We start from the raw sequence: 19,425 nt of genomic DNA, 5'->3' as shown, positions 1-19,425 counted from the left end.
TTGGAATTATTCTTTAAGGCCCTTGCTAATGACTGGTGTCATTATAGCTGAAAATCAAATATTGATTCAGATTTTGTATTCTTGGCCATTACTTGGTTTCACTGGAGCTGATGTTCAAGAAATTTTTGGGTAAAAGATAATTATTTCCATAACCCACGTAATGTCATAACAAAATTTTAACAACCATTTTTAGCCCTCCATTTCCAGGATTTAAACAATAAAGCAAAAATCAGGTTGAATAGTAAACTATTAATGAAAAGATAACCAGTTGCATAATGGGGGTTTATGTGAAGAATGAGGATGTGCAAGTAAATAATACCATGATGCTATTGAGAATAAGAAGTTTTTGAGATGTATAAAGTGTTAAGGCACTGATGGAAGGTGATGCTGTATGAAATGTGTGTGCTGATACTGTTGCACCACAGGTTAGGAGGATACAGAAAAGCCTTGGAGAAAATTCCAGGTGAGGTAAAGCAAGCTGCAGTGTTACTGAAAGCAAAATCTGGACGTGTGGCAACAAGAAAGCACAAAATCTTGAAGGGTTAGGAAGGAAAATGAGGAAGATGGTGAAGATAAGAACAGAAACTGTGTATGTACATAACAGCTTAGAGAAATGGCTGCAAACGAGATATATTCTTAAGTACTATATAAAGATAGAGGTATATGTGGCTGCAAGAGTTGTAGAGAAAGGAATTTTCATGGTATAGTTTGTAAGTTTTAAGGCACTTTACAAGTGAGGATCATAATAGATTTAGGGACATTAAGAGACTGTAAACCTGAATTTTTTGGGCAAGGATGGGTGTTATAGTAAATTTTAGCTGAAAAGGAGTTACAAGTTATTTACTGATTTATTCATGGTATGTTATAAACTAAATAGAGAAACAAAGTTCTTTTTAGTGTTCAAGGAAGATTGTCAAGTGCTGTCTGTTTTTTCAGCAAAAGATGTGCCTAAGCAAGCTGCAAGAATAATATAGTTTTGAAGTGAATAATAGTACACAGGATTATGTCACAGTGTACTTAATTTTGGAAACTCTACCATTGCATATGTGTATAGATGATGCTCTTCTTTCAGTTGATTCAGTTGGAAAATATGTTGTAGAAGCGATGTATGCTGAGGAGGATCTTAACACCGAATGGAACTAGGATCTCACACTGTCTGTTGTTGCTTTGGCAGTTTCACGTCAATCACTGACACCACATATGCTGCATGATGCTTTGGTTGTGCCAAACTCACTCACTGACACACTGCTTATCTGTGTTAGACCCATTCACTGACACTCTACAGTACACCCTGTGTTGCAGTGGCTGAATTGCAGCCACAAACTGCTCAGGTGCATGACAGACACCTGTACTTGTATGTAGCTGCAGATGAGTTTTACTACAAACTGACCCACTCTAACTGACCTGAATGTTAACATGAGTAAGCCTTAGCCACAATCTGACACACTTTAAAAGACTGTGTGTTACTGTGGCTGTGTTAGGGCCATAGATTAACTTACCTCAGACTAACCTGTGTGTTGTCTTGAATGAATCATGAAAATACACTGGAGGCTAACCTGTGTTGCTGTGGCCAAGTTGGAACCGCTCAGGAGCACAACTTTGCCTGCATTCTGTGGTGTTCTTGATTTTAGAGCCTTTAACTCATAACTCAGACTGTCCCATGTGCATCCCTGTGGCTGTATTGGAGGCACTGATGGATACAGCCCTAGGCTGCCATGTGTGCCCCTGTGGCTGTATCAGAGGCACTGATAGATACAGCCCTGGGCTGCCATGTCTGTCCCATTGGCATATCAGAACCACTGTTGGATGCAGTCCTGAGTGACAACCACATACCATCCCTAGAATCACACAGAAACATCGTCAGTGTTTTGATAAAAAAGAATTTAGAAAAAAAAATCTAAATTGTTTGGAATAAAAGTTTTAAAGTATTTAGATTTTTCAATAGGGAGAAATGCACCTTAGCTGAAAAAAGGCTTCTATTTCTCTGGGACATAATACCCTCAGGTAGTCTTAGCCACCGTTTCCCAGAAACTTCATAGGTCGTTGACAGAACTTTTCCCCTGACGTTGATAAATTTGCCGCTGCCTGGTAGGATGGGCGTGAGTGACCCGCACTATAATTCCCCAGCGTGGCGCCCTGGTCATGTTCACTGAGGTGACCTGTGACATTATCTGCTGTATGACCCCACACCCGTTGGGTCCCCTTCAATCTAAGCCATAACAAGCGTCTTGCCCAAGCGTTGGGCATGTTGTCACGTGAATGCCTTCCTGTGAGAACCCTGAAGTAGTTTCATCTGAAAGGAAGATAAATAAACAAAGGTATCGTAAGTAAAGATAACTTCAAGTCAGGGTGTAATTGTGTCAGATCAGGTTCATTAAGAAGCAAGTCAAGTAAGATGAATTCTAGTTCGTGTTTGTCTGACCAGGTGTTTCCAAAGGCAACGACTGTATGACCCTCGATCACGTCGCCTACAACCCTTGGGTATGGTGACATGACCCTTGACTTTGACCGTTAAGGGTCAGGTCAAAGGCTAGGCCATTATACCTTCAAAGGTCAATACCGCTGTGCCCAAGAAGTTGACAGTGGTATTTATTTACTTTCCTTGACCCACTTTATTTATGAGGTAATTCAGTTATGGTAGAAAAGCTGTTGTGATGATCAAGAATCTGGTATATGTGTTACGTGTAGAGGTGTAGATCAAGTTGGGGTCAGAATAGCTGTAAACCACATTCCCTTCGTTGCTCTTCGGCAAAGAAATGTTGATCATTCACATCAAACGAAATATCACTCGTGAACTTATATCTCCATTAACTTGCTGGCAGTTGAAGCTATGCTTCGATGGGACTAATTAATGTGAGATTCGTGTGAATGTATGGCACACTGTGGGTGAGTTGCCACGTATCATTATGGCATTTGAAGAGCTGCTGGGACGGTTTTGTGAGGGTATGGCATCCCGGGAGTGTTGCCATGTCTCACCATGGCACCCGAGGAGCAGCTGGCGCCAGCCCAATGGTCCATCTAGGTGGACAGAATATCATCTAAGCACTTTAGACTCATGCATCTCTATCATCCGTGTATAATGCCAGAAGATATTACCAAAAACTCCGCCGAATTCTGTTCCCAACGTTGTTTAACCCGGGTCTTGCTAGGTTGGCGCCCCCCACCTCCCTGAGAAAAGTTTTTATTGGATTCATCTTGACTCTTTAATTAGTTTGTAAGTTGAGTAATGTTATAACGCAAGTTATGCCCAGTCTTGTTCTCGTTGATGCTGGCTTTCTTGGTTACACTGTGCCTCACAGGGAATGTATGACGCAACACGAGCACATTTCTCAAGACATATCCTGCAACATAGACACAATTTTCAGGGCATATCCTGCAACACAGGTACCGTCTTCTTTAGGGCATATCCTGCAACACAGGTACCGCCTTCTTTAGGGCATATCCTGCAACACAGGTACCGCCTTCTTTAGGGCATATCCTGCAACACAGGTACCGCCTTTAGGGCATATCCTGCAACACGCACCGCCGCCTTCTTTAGGGCATTTACTGCAATACAGGTATTATTTTTTCGGCATGTCCTGCAACGCAGTCATGCGCTACAACATATTTGCATTTAAATGTATCATTAACTACTGTTCAAGAAATATTCATATATCTGCGTACAGTTAAAATGCTTCAGCCATCACTGATTTCTTTATTTTTTTTTAGGCGAAGTTGTGATGGCATTGTTATTTCCTGGATGCAAACCCACACGACATCTCACGTGTAAAGGAGTTAAATCTTGGATATTTCTTATTCAACTTTTATGAGAGAAGTTGTGGGAACGCTGGCATGGCGGCAGAGGTCTCGGGCGTCGCTGCTCCCTCCCTCAAACTTTGAGACTTGATGTTACTGAATTTCGGAAGAATGACACTTATTCTGTTTGTATAGAGAACTTCAGCTTTGTTAGTGTAGATCCAGGCGCTGTCTCTCTCTCTCTCTCTCTCTCTCTCTCTCTCTGATCCGCATTATTCTCCCACGTCTCTTTCTCTCATCCCGCTTCTATCTCTTCTCTTACGAATGATGTCCAAGACTGGACGAGTTTGAATAATTGGAATGTAATATATAATGCACTGGCAGGTGTGTGACCCACGAGGCCTGACCCACCAGGTGTGACCCACTAGAACTGACCCATCAGGTGTGACCCACCAGGTGTGACCCACGAGGCCTGACCCACCAGGTGTGACCCACGAGGCCTGACCCACCAGGTGTGACCCACGAGGCCTGATCCAACAGGTGTGACCCACTAGAACTGACCCAGCAGATGTGACCCACTAGAACTGACCCAGCAGGTGTGACCCACTAGAACTGACCCACCAGGTGTGACCCACTAGAACTGACCCAGCAGGTGTGACCCACCAGGGCTGACCTAGCAGACAGGAGGGAGGGAGGAGGAGGAGCCAGGTCTTGCCTTGGATGGCAACGTCAGCTGGACGCGGCGGAAGCAGTGCTGACGAGGCCAGACTTCACAAACTCGTCACGACTTTCTGACGTTTTCCATCAGGAGGAAATTCTCCTGCCGAGGATTTCCCTCAGGAGGACGAGGAGGAGGAGGAGGAAGGGTCGTGATGACTGTTCGTCCTGGACGATAACCACCCCTCACCCTCATAGGGAACTACCAGACGAGATCTGGACGAATTGTAAGATGATGGAGTTCCGAAGAACTCTTGGTTACCAAGAGTGTCTGAACTGTGTGGGGAGAGGGAACTTTACACTCAGGGAGCTCCCATACCTTCAAGTTTTTCTGATCAAACAACCTTTTATAAAGTTTAATGTCCTGTCAGCACATACGAGACTCCGCCGGGGGCTCCGGTTCGGGTTCAGTTCAATGCCTCGTCAGCTTTCCTGTTCTCATGGATGAAAAGTGAAGTTCTTCACCCATAGAAGGAACTCGACTTGCCAGGTTCGTGTTAGCTGAGGATCCCCTCAGAGAACAGACGGACGGTCGCAGGAGACGACACGTTGCTTGAAGCTTCATCGGTACCGAGACTGTTTCAACTCGTGTGTCGAAACGCTTCACGAGACGGCTTCACTCCGTAAAGCCAATCCAATCAACAGTCTCAACACAGACAGCAGACCTGGGCAACAGCCGTGGTCTTACCTGTAAAGGATTTACTCTTTCGTCCCTTGAGCGTGACACTAAGACCTCTCTACCTTTAAAGGTCAAGTCTAAGCTCAAACCACTTTTTCAAAGGGTCAAGTCTAAGCTCAAACCACTCTTTCAAAGGGTCGTCCAGTCGTGCTCGCGCTTCGTTCGTTCCGTGGAAGTTCTGAAGAGTTAGGGGCGACTGTGGGGATGTGGGTGAGCCAGCCAGCCAACCCCCCCACCGATGAACAGGGTGAGAGAAAGCAAGCCTCCAGCTGCCCCTCACTGACCGCGACACTTGATGTGCCTCACCACCCCCAACACTACCTCCCTCACATCATGGTGGCTGTCCTGCTCTCCCGCGCCCGACGCTTCATGTCAGTGAGGCGTCACGTCAGCTGCTGTTAAGCTCTGCATCCCTGGCCACCTTCAGTGGCTAGCTACTGACCCTTCGCTCCACCGTAAGATTTGCCGGTAAGCAACGCGTTTCATCTTAGAACCCGTCATGATGTGTCGTACATACACTCCCTACACGCGCTCGGAAGACCTACCCTCACTTCGACCTAGTATAGGGTAGCGTCAGATTAGATTAAGAAACATTTTGGCAGCTGTGCGTACACCCCGCAACAACGCGAGGTCTTCACTGACGAAATGTATGTGTCCCCTGATGAGCTGTGACTGAGCTAGTGTTAGCGGTGCATATATACAGATGTTGTTAGGCCTATTGCGAGACTCGGCTGCCTAGCGACGCCTTCCTACGTCTCAGGGTTCGTGGAGTATTCTTATTTATCTATTTATCGAGCAGTACTAGTCAACCCCTCCCATGAATTAAGGAGGAGAGGAGTATATAATGTCAGTGTACCGTCTTCACATTCGCATCCTGAGCGCCGTGGGTGAGGAACGCAGGAGGGAGGGCGCTGTGACAGGACTGTGGCTGTGAGGGGTTCCTCCTGCCGCTGCTGAGGGGGTGTGTGTAGGTGAGGGAAGAGCCCTTCCTCCATCGCACTGTGGAACACACACACACACTACCCACGCAGGCAGTACTGTGCACTGAACCTGTCTGTCTGTGTACCCGTCAAACAGGATAGCATGACTATCTTTGCCAGTGCCCCGCATCAAACCAAAACAACTCCCGTTTTCTCTTTGGTTCTTCCTCATTCTTGCCCATCCTCCTCGCCTCCTCCGTCTGGCCAGCACAGCCTCTCTGCACCTCGCCTGTCGTCCGCGCTCCTCAGCCTCCCTCACCATATATTCAAATAGGCCGTTTAATGGGTCCCACACTCTCACCAGTATCCGGTGATCCGTCTGAGTTTTAATATGTATATTTCAACTCCCCCTCGACCAGTAAAGTAGCCCCATACCACCGATCGCTGACGGTACACAAGGACATAACTCGAGACGTCTGTTATCGGCCGATTAAGCCATGAGTATCGACGCTGGGGTGAGGGCAAGGAGGGGTGGGGGTCAGCATCTGGCGTCGCCCGCCCGCCCGCACGCCCCCCAGCAGCCTCTCTCGCTCATGTCTAATTCTAAGGTCTTCTCTGCTGTCCGCCTCCCGACAAATGTTTCGGGGTAAAATTCCGAGATTTTTTTTTGTTTCTTATCATTATACCTTCTTGATAAGTGGAATCAGCGGGTTCGAGGAAAACTTGTTTTTTCAACACCCAGTAATCTAAGTTAGAGAGAGAGAGAGAGAGAGAGAGAGAGAGAGAGAGAGAGAGAGAGAGAGAGAGAGAGAGAGAGAGAGAGAGAGAGAGAACAGAATTTGGAGTGTCGCCAACTTTGTCCTGAAACGTCTATTGATGTGGCGTACAGAGGAGGATGGAAGGGTGGGGGGGAGGCGTTCCCGGGCGCTGGGTCGCTTAATCCCTTGAACATAAAGGTACGACCATTGAGCGCGTCGGTACGACCCTTGAGCGCGTCGGTACGACCCTTGAGCGCGTCGGTATAACCCTTCAGCACGTCGGTACGACCCTTGAACGCGTCGGTACACGACCCTTGGGAATGATGTCCTAGCCTTTGACCTGATTCTTACCGTCGTGCTCGTTTTATACCGTCGTGTTCAAGGGTCGTACGTAATGCTGTATTCAAGGGTCATGCCGCTGTGTTCAAGGGTCATGCCGCTGTGTTCAAGGGCCATGCCGCTGTGTTCAAGTGCCGTGCCGCTGTGTTCAAGGGTTGTGCCGCTGTGTTCATGGGTCGTGCCGCTGTGTTCAAGTGCCGTGCCGCTGTGTTCAAGTGCCGTAGCTTTGTGGTTAAGGGTCGTGCCGCCGTGCTCAAGGTCAAATACCTTGATGGTGTCTTCGAACCTCAAGAATTAAGGTCAGAATCACGTGTACAAGACACCTCACTTACAAACCAGGTGGCGCTGAATGTGATGGTGGGTCAACCATGGTAACCAAACCATCCTGGGGAACAAAAAGACAGCCATCTCCCAACCCCCATCACCATCGCCTTCCAAACCTTATATGAATGAGGAGCAGGAAGCAACAGCTGGGTACTGAACATCTGCCTAATTAAACAAACACACAGTTGGTACGTTGCAAAGCAACAGTATCAAGGTATCTTACCTCTCCTTTGTCTTCCTCATCTTTCTAGTGTAAGGAAATATCATGATGAAGTCATGTCTTATTCGAAGACCAGACATAATGAATACATTTGGCTGCCTAGCAAAGACTGTCGGGTCTGTGTTTATTTAGCGTGGAACATCTCAACAAAAACAATGAAAGTTACGGTGGTTGGCCACACTAGGAATATGGAAATGAAATACGTTAAGTCTTTTGTTTACACTAGCAGTCTATCATAGGAATATTCGTAAATTCATTTAGCCTTTCTTTTTTTTGTAGACTCAGCGATCATAATTTGTTCATATGATACGCGAGGCGACAGTTTTCGTATTTACTGCATTTGACGCCACATTTCTCATTCTAGATGTAGCTAATAATGTCCCTCAAACGTTATTATTTGATGACATGGATTGGATCATTTAAAAGGCAAGTGTGTGTGACCGGGTTTGGCTATGGCCTAGTTACCTGGTGAGATCACTGTGGTCCAAAAAAAAAGACAGCCTAGCCCAGTTTCTTGCTCAGGTATTTGTACTAAATTCTTGGTTGAGCATTTACGATTGTACATATGTATATGTGTACGATTGCTCGTGTGTGTGTGTGTGTGTGTGTGTGTGTGTGTGTGTGTGTGTGTGTGTACGATGGTCTATTGGTAAGAACCTATTCTAGAATTATTCCAACCCTCTATTTCCTATGAGTCTGTAAACTTATGGGACTTTTATATGGTAGCTGCATCCACTTCTTGGCTTGTTTATAACCTCCCACGACTTTATCATTATACAAGTACTTTTACTTCCTGTCTGTGTCGGTTCATCTGCGTCGGGCATCACACGGTCAGAGGGAAAACTTAACAAAGAATGTAGATTCGTCATTCATTCATTCCTTAGTTTATGTAGAATTAATAGTTATCCGACGCACAGTCCTCTTTGCTCCAGCTATATCCTAATGCCATGAGGATCCCCCCCCTTTTTTTTGCAGCAAAAGCGGCCATGATTTCATTGTGGACTCTTATACCCTACCTGTGGGCGGTGACATAGAAGAGGATACAGAGTGTTCACAAGATCTAGGGAATGGGAGGGTGGGTGGGTCCCAGTGACTGAAATACATTACAGGTTACGAGGGAACTAGTGTTAACATGGTTTGGGCAAAGAATATATATGATGGGTTAATTTGCATCGTAAGTGAAGTTTACAACAATTGAGCAATACTAACTGAATTACGTATCGATAAATATCACAAGAGCTATTTATAACAACAAGCAAAGTTATGATACTTCTCAAATAACTGAGGTAAGCCATAAAGATAGATAAAATGTTTGCATGTATCTTACAGCATCACGTATATAATGTTCCAAGATGTGGGAATTACTTTGTTGGTAAAGTTTACGCTTGGTAATAATTATTCTGTTGGTAAAACTTTTTACATAAGGCTCATGCATTGAGATTGTGGAGGGAAATGGACCTAACTACGAATTTCACTTATGCTCAACTTCATATATTCTCTCTGGATGATGGTTTAAAGGCTACACGCAGGTAGACCCAGAGGGTAATCAGCTACATCCCTGAGGGCAATGTTCTTTACTTCATCCCATTTATCATGCATTCTGAACCCATTATGGAATAACCGAGGGCGCGCCGGGGGTAATCCCCAGAGAGAGAGAGAGAGAGAGAGAGAGAGAGAGAGAGAGAGAGAGAGAGAGAGAGAGAGAGAGAGAGAGCATTAGGAAATTCCATGGGTAAATCTGTGCCACAAAATGTCAACACCAGTTTCAAGCAGAAACTGTAGCGTGAATGTTGGTAGCCCTGGCCTCGGCCATTGTTACCACATCACCCGTTGACCTTACAACAATAACAACACCTGATATATATCCATAAGTGACAGACGACCGCTATAGTGGGCAAAGAAGAGTAACTTATTCCAGGTATGCATAAGCAATAGAATCAACGAACATAACAACAAACCAAAAACAATGTTGCAAGCCCGTTGCAAATAAGGGCTGGCGAAGCGGGAGGTTGGCACACAACAGCTGACGCAGAGAAACTGTTGACTCCATCTTGAAGACCTGTTTGTTTACCCTCGTAATTTTATAGATCGTCATCTAATTTTTGCTTTGAATGTATATTTACAGATTTCTCTATAAACGCTGGATTTAAGAAGCTTGTTTTAATATGTTTTATATTTGGTATATTCGCTTCTTTGTGATATGTACCTTTAATTTTCCTTCTTACCAATGACCTTTGCATACGATAACCTAAGGCCTTTTGACCCAGCCCTAAAGAATCAGTCAAAGGCTAAAGGCACCACGCCCATGGCTCGTTACTGTCGTGCTTGATCAAGGGTTCGAGGGTTCATGAAAATATGACAACAATATAACCCGAGGCAATGGTTGGCATACCTCCGCGTCGTCATGGGCGTGAGCGACCAAGTGTGACCTTGACACCCGGTTGCAGTTGGAGCTCGCAGGTCAGGGGTGTAGCCAGGTGTGGGGTGAGGCAGGGTAGGGCAGGTTGGTAGTGGGTCAGTGGGCCGAGAGGCCTGGCTGGGCTGGACTCCTCGTGTGGCTGGCCCGGGCCGGTTCACGTCAGTCTCACCTTGACCCTCACGCGCTGGGCACCAGCTGACGCTCCTCACCGCCAGCCCTACCTTACGCCCTTATTACCGTCCCTAGCCTTGCCTCACGCACTCATCACCATCCCTAGCCTTGCCTCACGCACTCATCACCATCCCTAGCCTTGCCTCACGCACTCATCACCATCCTTATCCTTGCCTCACGCACTCATCACCATCCTTAGCCCTGTCTCACGCACTCGTCTCCATCCCTAGCCCTGTCTCACACGCTCGTCTCCATCCCTAGCCCTGTCTCACGCACTCGTCTCCATCCCTAGCCCTGTCTCACACGCTCGTCTCCATCCCTAGCCTTGCCCTCACATCCCCCTAACCCAGGACCACCCTTTGCACCAGCAGGATCGTCACCACCTTATAGGATCACCACACGAGGTCAGTACACAGAGCGTGACGCTCCCGTCCCTCGCCATGTGAGGATTCATGAGGGACTGGGATCATGAAGTGAGTGTGTGTCGTGGTTATGGCAGTCTAGTGACGGTCCACACAGACAGACACACACGCACACACAAGAGTGTGTTAGGAAAGACAGTGTTAGGAACAGTCTTGCGAGTTTAGACTGTGGATAACTTACTGGTTTGTGACTTGAGTCGAGAAACATTTGTTCCTCACTACGACCTGTTCCGTCCGTGCTAAAAGGCTGCTTTACACCCAAAGACCAGGCCATTATCACCCATAGTTCGTAGCGTCGTGCGCAAGAGTCGTACCGTCGTGTTCAAGGGTCGTAAGGTCTTGTGAAGGGTCGTACTGTCTGGCTCAATGGTCGTAACCACGTGATTAAGGGCTAATGGTTGGACGAATCAAAACATAATATTTTGTAACTCATGAACTACAGACGCAGTAGAAATACTCTAGAAATAATTTCTCCTACGAACGACTCGAACTATCCCTAAGTAGCTTGTTAATATTAAGCAGTTAGAGGAAGATGGGGGAAGGGGAGACTGGGTGGGTCTTGCAGCCAGGCACAGTTTGAGTAACCGGGAGAAAACAGCGTTGTGGCGGAGAGAAAGCTAATGGAGGACCCCCCACTGTGGCTAGTGGTGGGATGCTCCCACTGTGGTGGAGAAGACCACGGTAGTTCTGGCTCAAACAACTTCTCCAGTGGCACGCCCGAGATGACGAACTGTAGAGATAAATGTCATCGAAACCACCACGTTGAACTAGGAGGTAACGAGGTATACATAATTATGTCAACTTTCACCGAGATGATTGTTAAGTACATCAATATAACTTACAATACATTTGAGAACTTAAGTATAAGTGAAGCCACGGTAGTCAAATGGTGACTGATAGCTACAATACGACTGTTTTGACCTGACGAAGTTTTGATCTTGGCGACAACTTGTGGACCAGTTAAGATGTTCTTGTGTTCTGTAATCATCTCACCCTATAAGGGTCATTTGAGGTCATAGGCCCACCCTGCATACCTAAGGGTCGTCCCTTTGTGTCTTAAGGGTGGTGTTATCCTGCTTTGAAAGGTTGTAGCGTAGTGCTCATTAGGGGGTCGCACCGTAGCGAGGGATGGAATAGAAGAACGCGAACCACTGAAACAGTGAGGGAAAATGTCAGGTATGACTACGTGTGCGATGCCTCGCCCGCACTACTGTTGAATGGCACTTTGAATCCATCGATAGTGATGCATTTCTGACGAATCCAAGACCCGGAGGTCCGTCATGAGGAGAAGGGGAGGGAGGTCCTCTCTAGGCTGACGGAGGAGACCTGGCGAATCCTTGTTAAGAACGGGAGGGTCAGGGTGCTGTGAATGGCAGCCGGTGAAGCCACCTGAAGGAGTAATGTGTCATTTCGGAAGGTTGGCGAGCGCGTGTTCGAAGTAGAGGTCCTTGCTGTGTGATCGACGTGGCGCGAAAGTAGACACGCAGTTCCCACTTCGAAGTCTGGAGGAGTCCTTAGTTCTTTATTCATATGTTGAGGTCACCAGTCACGGTCCTCAGTCCTCGTGGCCTCCAGACGTTAAATATAATATTAAAAAAAAGGATGAGAGGGATAGAGAAGTAAGGAGAGAAGAGGGGGGGGGGGGGGGATTAGCCTAATTGTAATACCTGCCTTTTTAAACCATAAGGGTCGAGTTCCAGGCTGTTAGGGTAGGCATGAGAGGGTAAAGTGTTTCAAAGTTTAGAGATGTAGGGAAAGCGCCAGGCAGTTGCTGTAAAGAAAGACACGAGAGTGGTAAAGTCTTTTGAAGTTTAGCAATGTGGGGAAAGAAACAGATATCAAAACGGCCTCTCTTTCTTGAGTTGCCATCAACCATACAGTAATGTGGGGAAAGAAACAGATATCAAAACGGCCTCTCTTTCTTGAGTTGCCATCAACCATACAGTAATGTTGGGAAAGAAACAGATATCAAAACGGCCTCTCTTTCTTGAGTTGCCATCGACCATACAGTAACCACGTGTCGCTCTATCGTGCCCATTATCACCTGGTCGAGCTCAAGGCGGACGGGAGCACACAAACTGGATGAAGTCATCTTTACAGCTCGGGTTACATGAGAAGGTCTCCATAGATCATGTAACGGCTTTTATAGAAACTGTGATCATCACTTCAGGTCATATAAAGTTGAATCTTAAAGGTTATTTGGTTAACAGATCGACTTAAATAGTAATTAAATTGACTTCAAATTAAGTGAATTGGTAATTAGATATGACTTCAGAATCATGATATGAAAGGTCATACTACAGTTATCATCTGTCTGCTCTTTGTCTTTGACCTCGCTTGACCCCGAGTGACCTAAGGTTACAGAGGAGGATAGTGTCATGGGGAAGACCCGGCCCCCTACACACACACACACAAACACACACACACACACACACACACACACACACACACACACACTTCAATTACGAGATGATATGGCATACAGCTTTCAGGCTATGGGGAAGGGGCAAATGCCAACCTCAGGGGGGGTTAGGAGCGAATCTCACTCTCTGGGGGTAGTGGTTAAGTCCTAAGACACTCTGGGGAGGAAAACGTGACCTACAAAACTGCTTCTACATTTCTCTGGGGGGAGGAGGTGGGGCGGCGTGGTTGTTGGAGGCGTGTGAAGCTGCCAGAGATCTCTGGGGAATGTTTGGGGGAGGGGAGAAAAGGGGGGGTTGACGCTGCCGGATATGATGATAACCCTGGTCAGACGGGTGGGTGGGTCAGCTGTGTGAGGAGGAGGAGGCGGAGGAAACCTGTTCTAGTGGGAAGAGAAACTGGGTTACCGGGCGGCCCTTGGGCGTTGAGTTGCCACTTCGTTCATATTATCAGTGTCGGTGTTTCCTGGGTGTCGAGTTGCGATTCTTTTTAAGCGTAAACAATTCGAGTTCTTGTGGTGTCCAGAGGAACTTATATTAAGCTCTTGAACACGTTGGTCTGATGACTCCCCTCCCTTGAACACGACGGTATAACGACCCTTGGGCACGACAGTACGACCCTTGACTGGTCCTTGAGCACGATGGTACGATCCTTACGGTTGTTAAAGTATGAGCCGTGTTAGCCTGTCATTAATGTGTGTCAGCCTGTCAAATGCCAAGTGTACTCGTCTGTCAAGTGTCACGTGTACTCGTCTGTCAAGTGTCAGGCGTACTCGTCTGTCAAGTGTCAAGTGTGCTTGTCTGTCAAGTGTCAAGTGTGCTCGTCTGTCAAGTGTCAAGTGTGCTCGTCTGTCAAGTGTAAAGTGTGCTCGTCTGTCAAGTGTCACGCGTACTCGTCTGTCAAGTGTGCTCGTCTGTCAAGTGTCAAGCGTACTCGTCTGTCAAGTGTCAAGTGTGCTCGTCTGTCAAGTGTCACGTGTGCTCGTCTGTCAAGTGTCACGTGCCACGGCATATGGTGCTTGTCGGTTGGGTCAAGAGACCTGTGCTGGGCGGTCATTGGCCTCCCTCCACCCCCGGGACCCTCTACACCCCGACAATCCCTCCCACCTAACCTCGCAACACCCTGGAAACATTCCCAGACACACCCTACACCCTCCAGCCATACCCAGACACACCCTACACCCTCCAGCCACACCCTACACCCTCCAGCCACACCCTACACCCTCCAGCCATACCCAGCCACACCCTACACCCTCCAGCCATACCCAGACACACCCTACACCCTCCAGCCATACCCAGACACACCCTACACCCTCCAGCCACACCCTACACCCTCCAGCCATACCCAGACACACCCTACACCCTCCAGCCACACCCTACACCCTCCAGCCATACCCAGACACACCCTACACCCTCCACCCCACAAACTGTCCTGTCATTTACTCCAGAGACTCAGTGTGTCTGTGTGAGTGACTGACTGCGAATGAGCCACTCACCTCGCACACGGCCCTCACGTAACTCACGTCATCTCGAACTCTGATGATGCATAGAAGATGGCGTGTGGAGTGCGTACGTACGTATGATGGCACCAGCACCACCACCACCAGCAGGAGGTTTAGATGTGTCACGGGAGGTGTGTCCGTACTGTCAAGTGTCACAGGGTAAGGTGTTGTCTGGCCTACGTCTCCTTTACTTTAGCAGGTATGTGACGGTTGTCAACCTCAGTGCAGGTATGTGACGGTTGTCAGTGGTGACCTCAGTGCAGGTATGTGACGGTTGTCAACCTCAGTGCAGGTATGTGACGGTTGTCAGTGGTGACCTCAGTGCAGGTATGTTACGGTTGTCAGTGTTGACCTCAGTGCAGGTATGTGACGGTTGTCAGTGTTGACCTCAGTGCAGGTATGTGACGGTTGTCAGTGTTGACCTCAGTGCAGGTATGTTACGGTTGTCAGTGTTGACCTCAGTGAGTAAATCGTCCTTCTCATGTTGGCAGGTGTGGTGATGGAGGGCGGGAGGTGTCGCTGTCTCCTGCTGGTGTTGGCCATCATCTTCAGCCAGCCTGGCCCAGGGAGCAGCTCTCCTCTCCCTGATGCACAGCCCCAGAAGACGTCAGGAACCCCAGGTCTCCCGGAAGGAGGAGGAGAACAGGAGGAAGGTCGGGCGTCAAATACCTCTGTGGCAGACGTCAACTCGGGCGTAGTGGGAGGACAACCCACCCTCTCCTCACTGGCGGGAGACAGAAACACACTCCTGCAGGTGTTATCTGGCGTGGAAAAACTCGTCCATTTCGTGGACGAGGTGGACCAGAACCACTTACTCTCGGAGGACCTGGTAGACAAATCTTGGCTCCACTGGCTGACCACGCGCATGAACCAATTCACGGAAGTAATGCAGGACCCAAGCAAGTCCCTGTGGGACGCCATGGTCCACATGATGATCCGGAGTGAGCAAGTTGGCTATATAGATAAGGCCGAGACCGGGGACGTGGACGTGACCTTCACCACCGTCATGTTCGACCCCATCGGGAGCCTCTTCAAGGGCGCTATGGAAACCATGGAGTCGATGCCCATGTTCTACTCCATCAAGGACTGGTGGGAGAGGGTGCAGAAGGACTACAACAGGTTCGCCCACATGAAGATCGACGGACCGCTGATAGAGAAGGTGACGGAGGAGCCGCCAGAGAAGGACAAGCCGGACGGTGTGATATCCATAGCGCCTTATGATCCCCTGGTGGTCGGGGTCAACACTTTGATTAAGTGGGGTTGGCACATTCTCTTCAGTAAGTACTGACGTCTCTTGTTACCTGGTGCGCGCGCACGTGTGTGTGTGTGTGTGTGTGTGTGTCCAGGTCCTGTGTACAAAGCTGTGGTTTGGAATTTTCTCTTCAAAAAAACTGAATATTAGTTGGATGGTCAGTTCTTCATACACTTTAATTACTATTCCATCTATTCTTTTTTTTTAATATATGATTTGAATAATGATAAAATTCAGAGTGTAATTTGAATATTTGATTACAGAACTAATAATACTTTTTTTCTTTGGAATTAAATTTTTCATTATGGTTTCGTGATCTGATATATTGGCGAACTTTCACACACACACACACACACACACACACACACACATATTAAACATTGTTTACATATTCATCTGTTTAATCGAGTGTAAAGGTAAGACTGCATTTCACAGATGATTTTTATCCATAACGGAAGATAGATACCCAGAAAACAACAACAACAACAACAACAACAATAGGCATGTTGGAATGATTTTATCATCATCTTCAACAACAGGGAAGGGGGAGGGGGAAGGGGGTGGTGGGGGGGTTGGGTTTCGCCTCCTACCCTCCTCTGCCACCGTCTCCAACAACAACATCAGCGTTCCTTCCTCCGTAGTTGCTGCTGCTGCTGTTGGAGAAAGGCTGTAGCGAGGGGAGGAGGAGGGGGTCGTCTTGACTACAGCTGTAGCGAGGTGGGTGGGTGGGGGGGGGTGATGCCCGCCATGACTACAGCTGTTGGAGAATGGCTGTAGCGAGGGGAAGGGAGGAGGAGGGACTTTGACTACAGAGATGCTCAACGTATCATACATGATCAGTCATGACCTGACGTGTGTCTGTGTTCATCATACATGATCAGTCATGACTTGACGTGTGTCTGTGTTTAACGTATCATACATGATAAGTCATGACTTGACGTGTGTCTGTGTTTAACGTATCATACATGATAAGTCATGACTTGACGTGTGTCTGTGTTTAACGTATCATACATGATCAGTCATGACTTGACGTGTGTCTGTGTTCAACGTATCATACATGATAAGTCATGACTTGACGTGTGTCTGTGTTCAACGTATCATACATGATCAGTCATGACTTGACGTGTGCCTGTGTTCATCATACATGATCAGTCATGACCTGACGTGTGTCTGTGTTCATCCTACATGATCAGTCATGACCTGACGTGTGTCTGTGTTCATCATACATGATCAGTCATGACCTGACGTGTGTCTGTGTTCATCATACATGATCAGTCATGACTTGACGTGTGTCTGTGTTCATCATACATGATCAGTCATGACCTGAGTGTGTCTGTGTTCATCATACATGATCAGTCATGACCTGAGTGTGTCTGTGTTCATCATACATGATCAGTCATGACCTGAGTGTGTCTGTGTTCATCATACATAATCAGTCATGACTTGACGTGTGTCTGTGTTCATCATACATGATCAGTCATGACCTGACGTGTGTCTGTGTTCATCATACATGATCAGTCATGACTTAACGTGTGTCTGTGTTCAACGTATCATACATGATCAGTCATGACCTGAAGTGTGTCTGTGTTCATCATACATGATCAGTCATGACCTGACGTGTGTCTGTGTTCATCATACATGATCAGTCATGACCTGACGTGTGTCTGTGTTCATCATACATGATCAGTGATGACCTGACGTGTGTCTGTGTTCATCATACATGATCAGTCATGACCTGACGTGTGTCTGTGTTCATCATACATGATCAGTCATGACCTGACGACGTGTGTCTGCGTTCATCACTACATGATCAGTCATGGCCTGACGACGTGTGTCTCTCTGTGTGTTCTTCAACAGTGAAGTACCTGATGTTCACGTCGGGTTGGGAGAACTTCTTCCTGGACGGACCGATCCTGCCCCTGGGCGGCGGCGGTGGAGGGATCCTAGACAACGACAACTACGACTACTACGACGAGGAATTTGAGGAATTCATCCAGAGCGACGAGGAGGACGGAGACGGAGACGGAGACGGAGACGGAGACGGAGGCGGCGACGGAGGAGGAGGTGAGGGTGAGGAGGGGGACGGTGCTGCTGCACCCGCCGACGCTGATTACGACTACGATTACGACTACGCCGGGGGACAACCCCAGTACGACTACTACAGTCAGTACGGCGACTACGACTACGGGAAGCGACGGAGGAAGAGTTCCTACTCGTATCTCTACTACGATCCGAGCTACGTCGGTCGTAGCGGCGACCACGGACGACTGGGCGACGTCAGTCGGAGCGACGAGCCCCGAGGAAGTAGGAACGACGACCCCAGCCACCCAGGGAAGACCTCCTCCTCCTCTTCCTCCTCCTCCGCTACATCTCCAGACTACATCTACGGCAATACCTTCGGCCATGGGGTTGGGGGACCCCATGTAGCCGTAACCCTGGGCGACCTTAACCTCACAGGCAAGAAGAAGTGAAACAACAACCCCCTCCACCCCACTCCGTCATCCAACCCCACTCGCCACCATATGTACAACCCCCACTCACCACCCCGCAATCTACTCCCTCGCATACATCTCTCTCCAGCCACACCAAGGAACAATAGAACTCGTATGTTGCATTATGTGTGATGTAGAGTAATATGTTACTTGAAAAGGAGGTGAATAAAGTATTAATGTTATATGTTTGAGAGAGCGAGAGAGATGTGTGCCATTCCTATTACACTGACCCTCTTTTTCCACAATATTTGTATCGTGTTTTTATATATTCATTTTTCATTATCATCAAAATCATCCTCATATATATATATATATATATATATATATATATATATATATATATATATATATATATATATATATATATATATATATATATATATTGCTGAATATGTCATTCATTTACTGTATTTACAGACTGAAAATATTTGTGAAACTGATATATATATATATATATATATATATATATATATATATATATATATATATATATATATATATATATATATATATACTGTGGCTTATCTTCATCGTATTTATTCATATGCTTGTAAAGGTTTATAGCCTCAAACCTGCAGTTTGACAGTGCTTATTATCTTCTCTCCTTTTCTTCTTCCACTGAGGACAAGAAGAGTAACTGAACAACATAAGGACCGTCATGAAATTTGTTTTGATGGAATCAATTTTGCATCACACAAGACCAAGAAAATGTTATAGTTGCCCCACCCTGGCTGACTTAAACCTGATGATGCAATGTTCACCGTTTTCTGTTATAACACAAGCGTTTTACCACATGATAGATCTTTTTTGTTATATATATATATATATATATATATATATATATATATATATATATATATATATATATATTATTTATTGTTGCTTCAACCTGGTCATGACAAAAATTTGAAGCATTGATTCTTCTTTTCCGTAATCTTTGTTTCACTGTAAACATATATTCATTTTGTGTATAAATCATCATTAATGGTTAAAACAAAACATAAAATCTGATGTTTATATGAATACTACAGAGTGATTTATTTAATCAATAAGTT

The 19,425-nt window shown here is 46.7% G+C and overlaps 1 protein-coding gene across 2 annotated transcripts; it reads left to right on the top strand.

Annotated features, from left to right (window-relative positions):
• Positions 1-5,112: 5,112 nt before the first annotated feature.
• On the top strand, positions 5,113-18,683 carry LOC139753239 (uncharacterized). 2 transcript variants are annotated; one of them, XM_071669474.1, is made up of 3 exons: positions 5,113-5,599; positions 15,118-15,903; positions 17,736-18,683. In XM_071669474.1, the coding sequence occupies exons 2-3, from the start codon at positions 15,126-15,128 to the stop codon at positions 18,347-18,349; spliced, it is 1,392 nt and encodes a 463-aa protein (XP_071525575.1). In that variant the 5' UTR covers positions 5,113-5,599; positions 15,118-15,125; the 3' UTR covers positions 18,350-18,683. The 2 variants fall into 2 exon arrangements, with proteins under 2 accessions (XP_071525575.1, XP_071525574.1); XM_071669473.1 differs by lacking the exon at positions 5,113-5,599 and adding an exon at positions 10,245-10,686.
• Positions 18,684-19,425: the final 742 nt, after the last annotated feature.

The sequence above is a fragment of the Panulirus ornatus genome, chromosome 14 (genome assembly GCF_036320965.1).
Source record: "Panulirus ornatus isolate Po-2019 chromosome 14, ASM3632096v1, whole genome shotgun sequence".
Taxonomy (NCBI): Eukaryota; Metazoa; Arthropoda; class Malacostraca; order Decapoda; family Palinuridae; genus Panulirus; species Panulirus ornatus.
Note: the sequence above shows the minus strand (reverse complement) of the source record. Positions and strands in the feature narration are given on the sequence as shown.

What these genes read in the sequence shown, in the direction of transcription:
- LOC139753239 (XM_071669474.1), top strand. Translation starts at nt 15,126, where the DNA reads ATGGAGGGCGGGAGGTGTCGCTGTCTCCTGCTGGTGTTGGCCATCATC. An exon ending in GGGTTGGCACATTCTCTTCA is followed by an intron (nt 15,904 to 17,735) that starts GTAAGTACTGAC and finishes GTTCTTCAACAG; the next exon opens with TGAAGTACCTGATGTTCACG.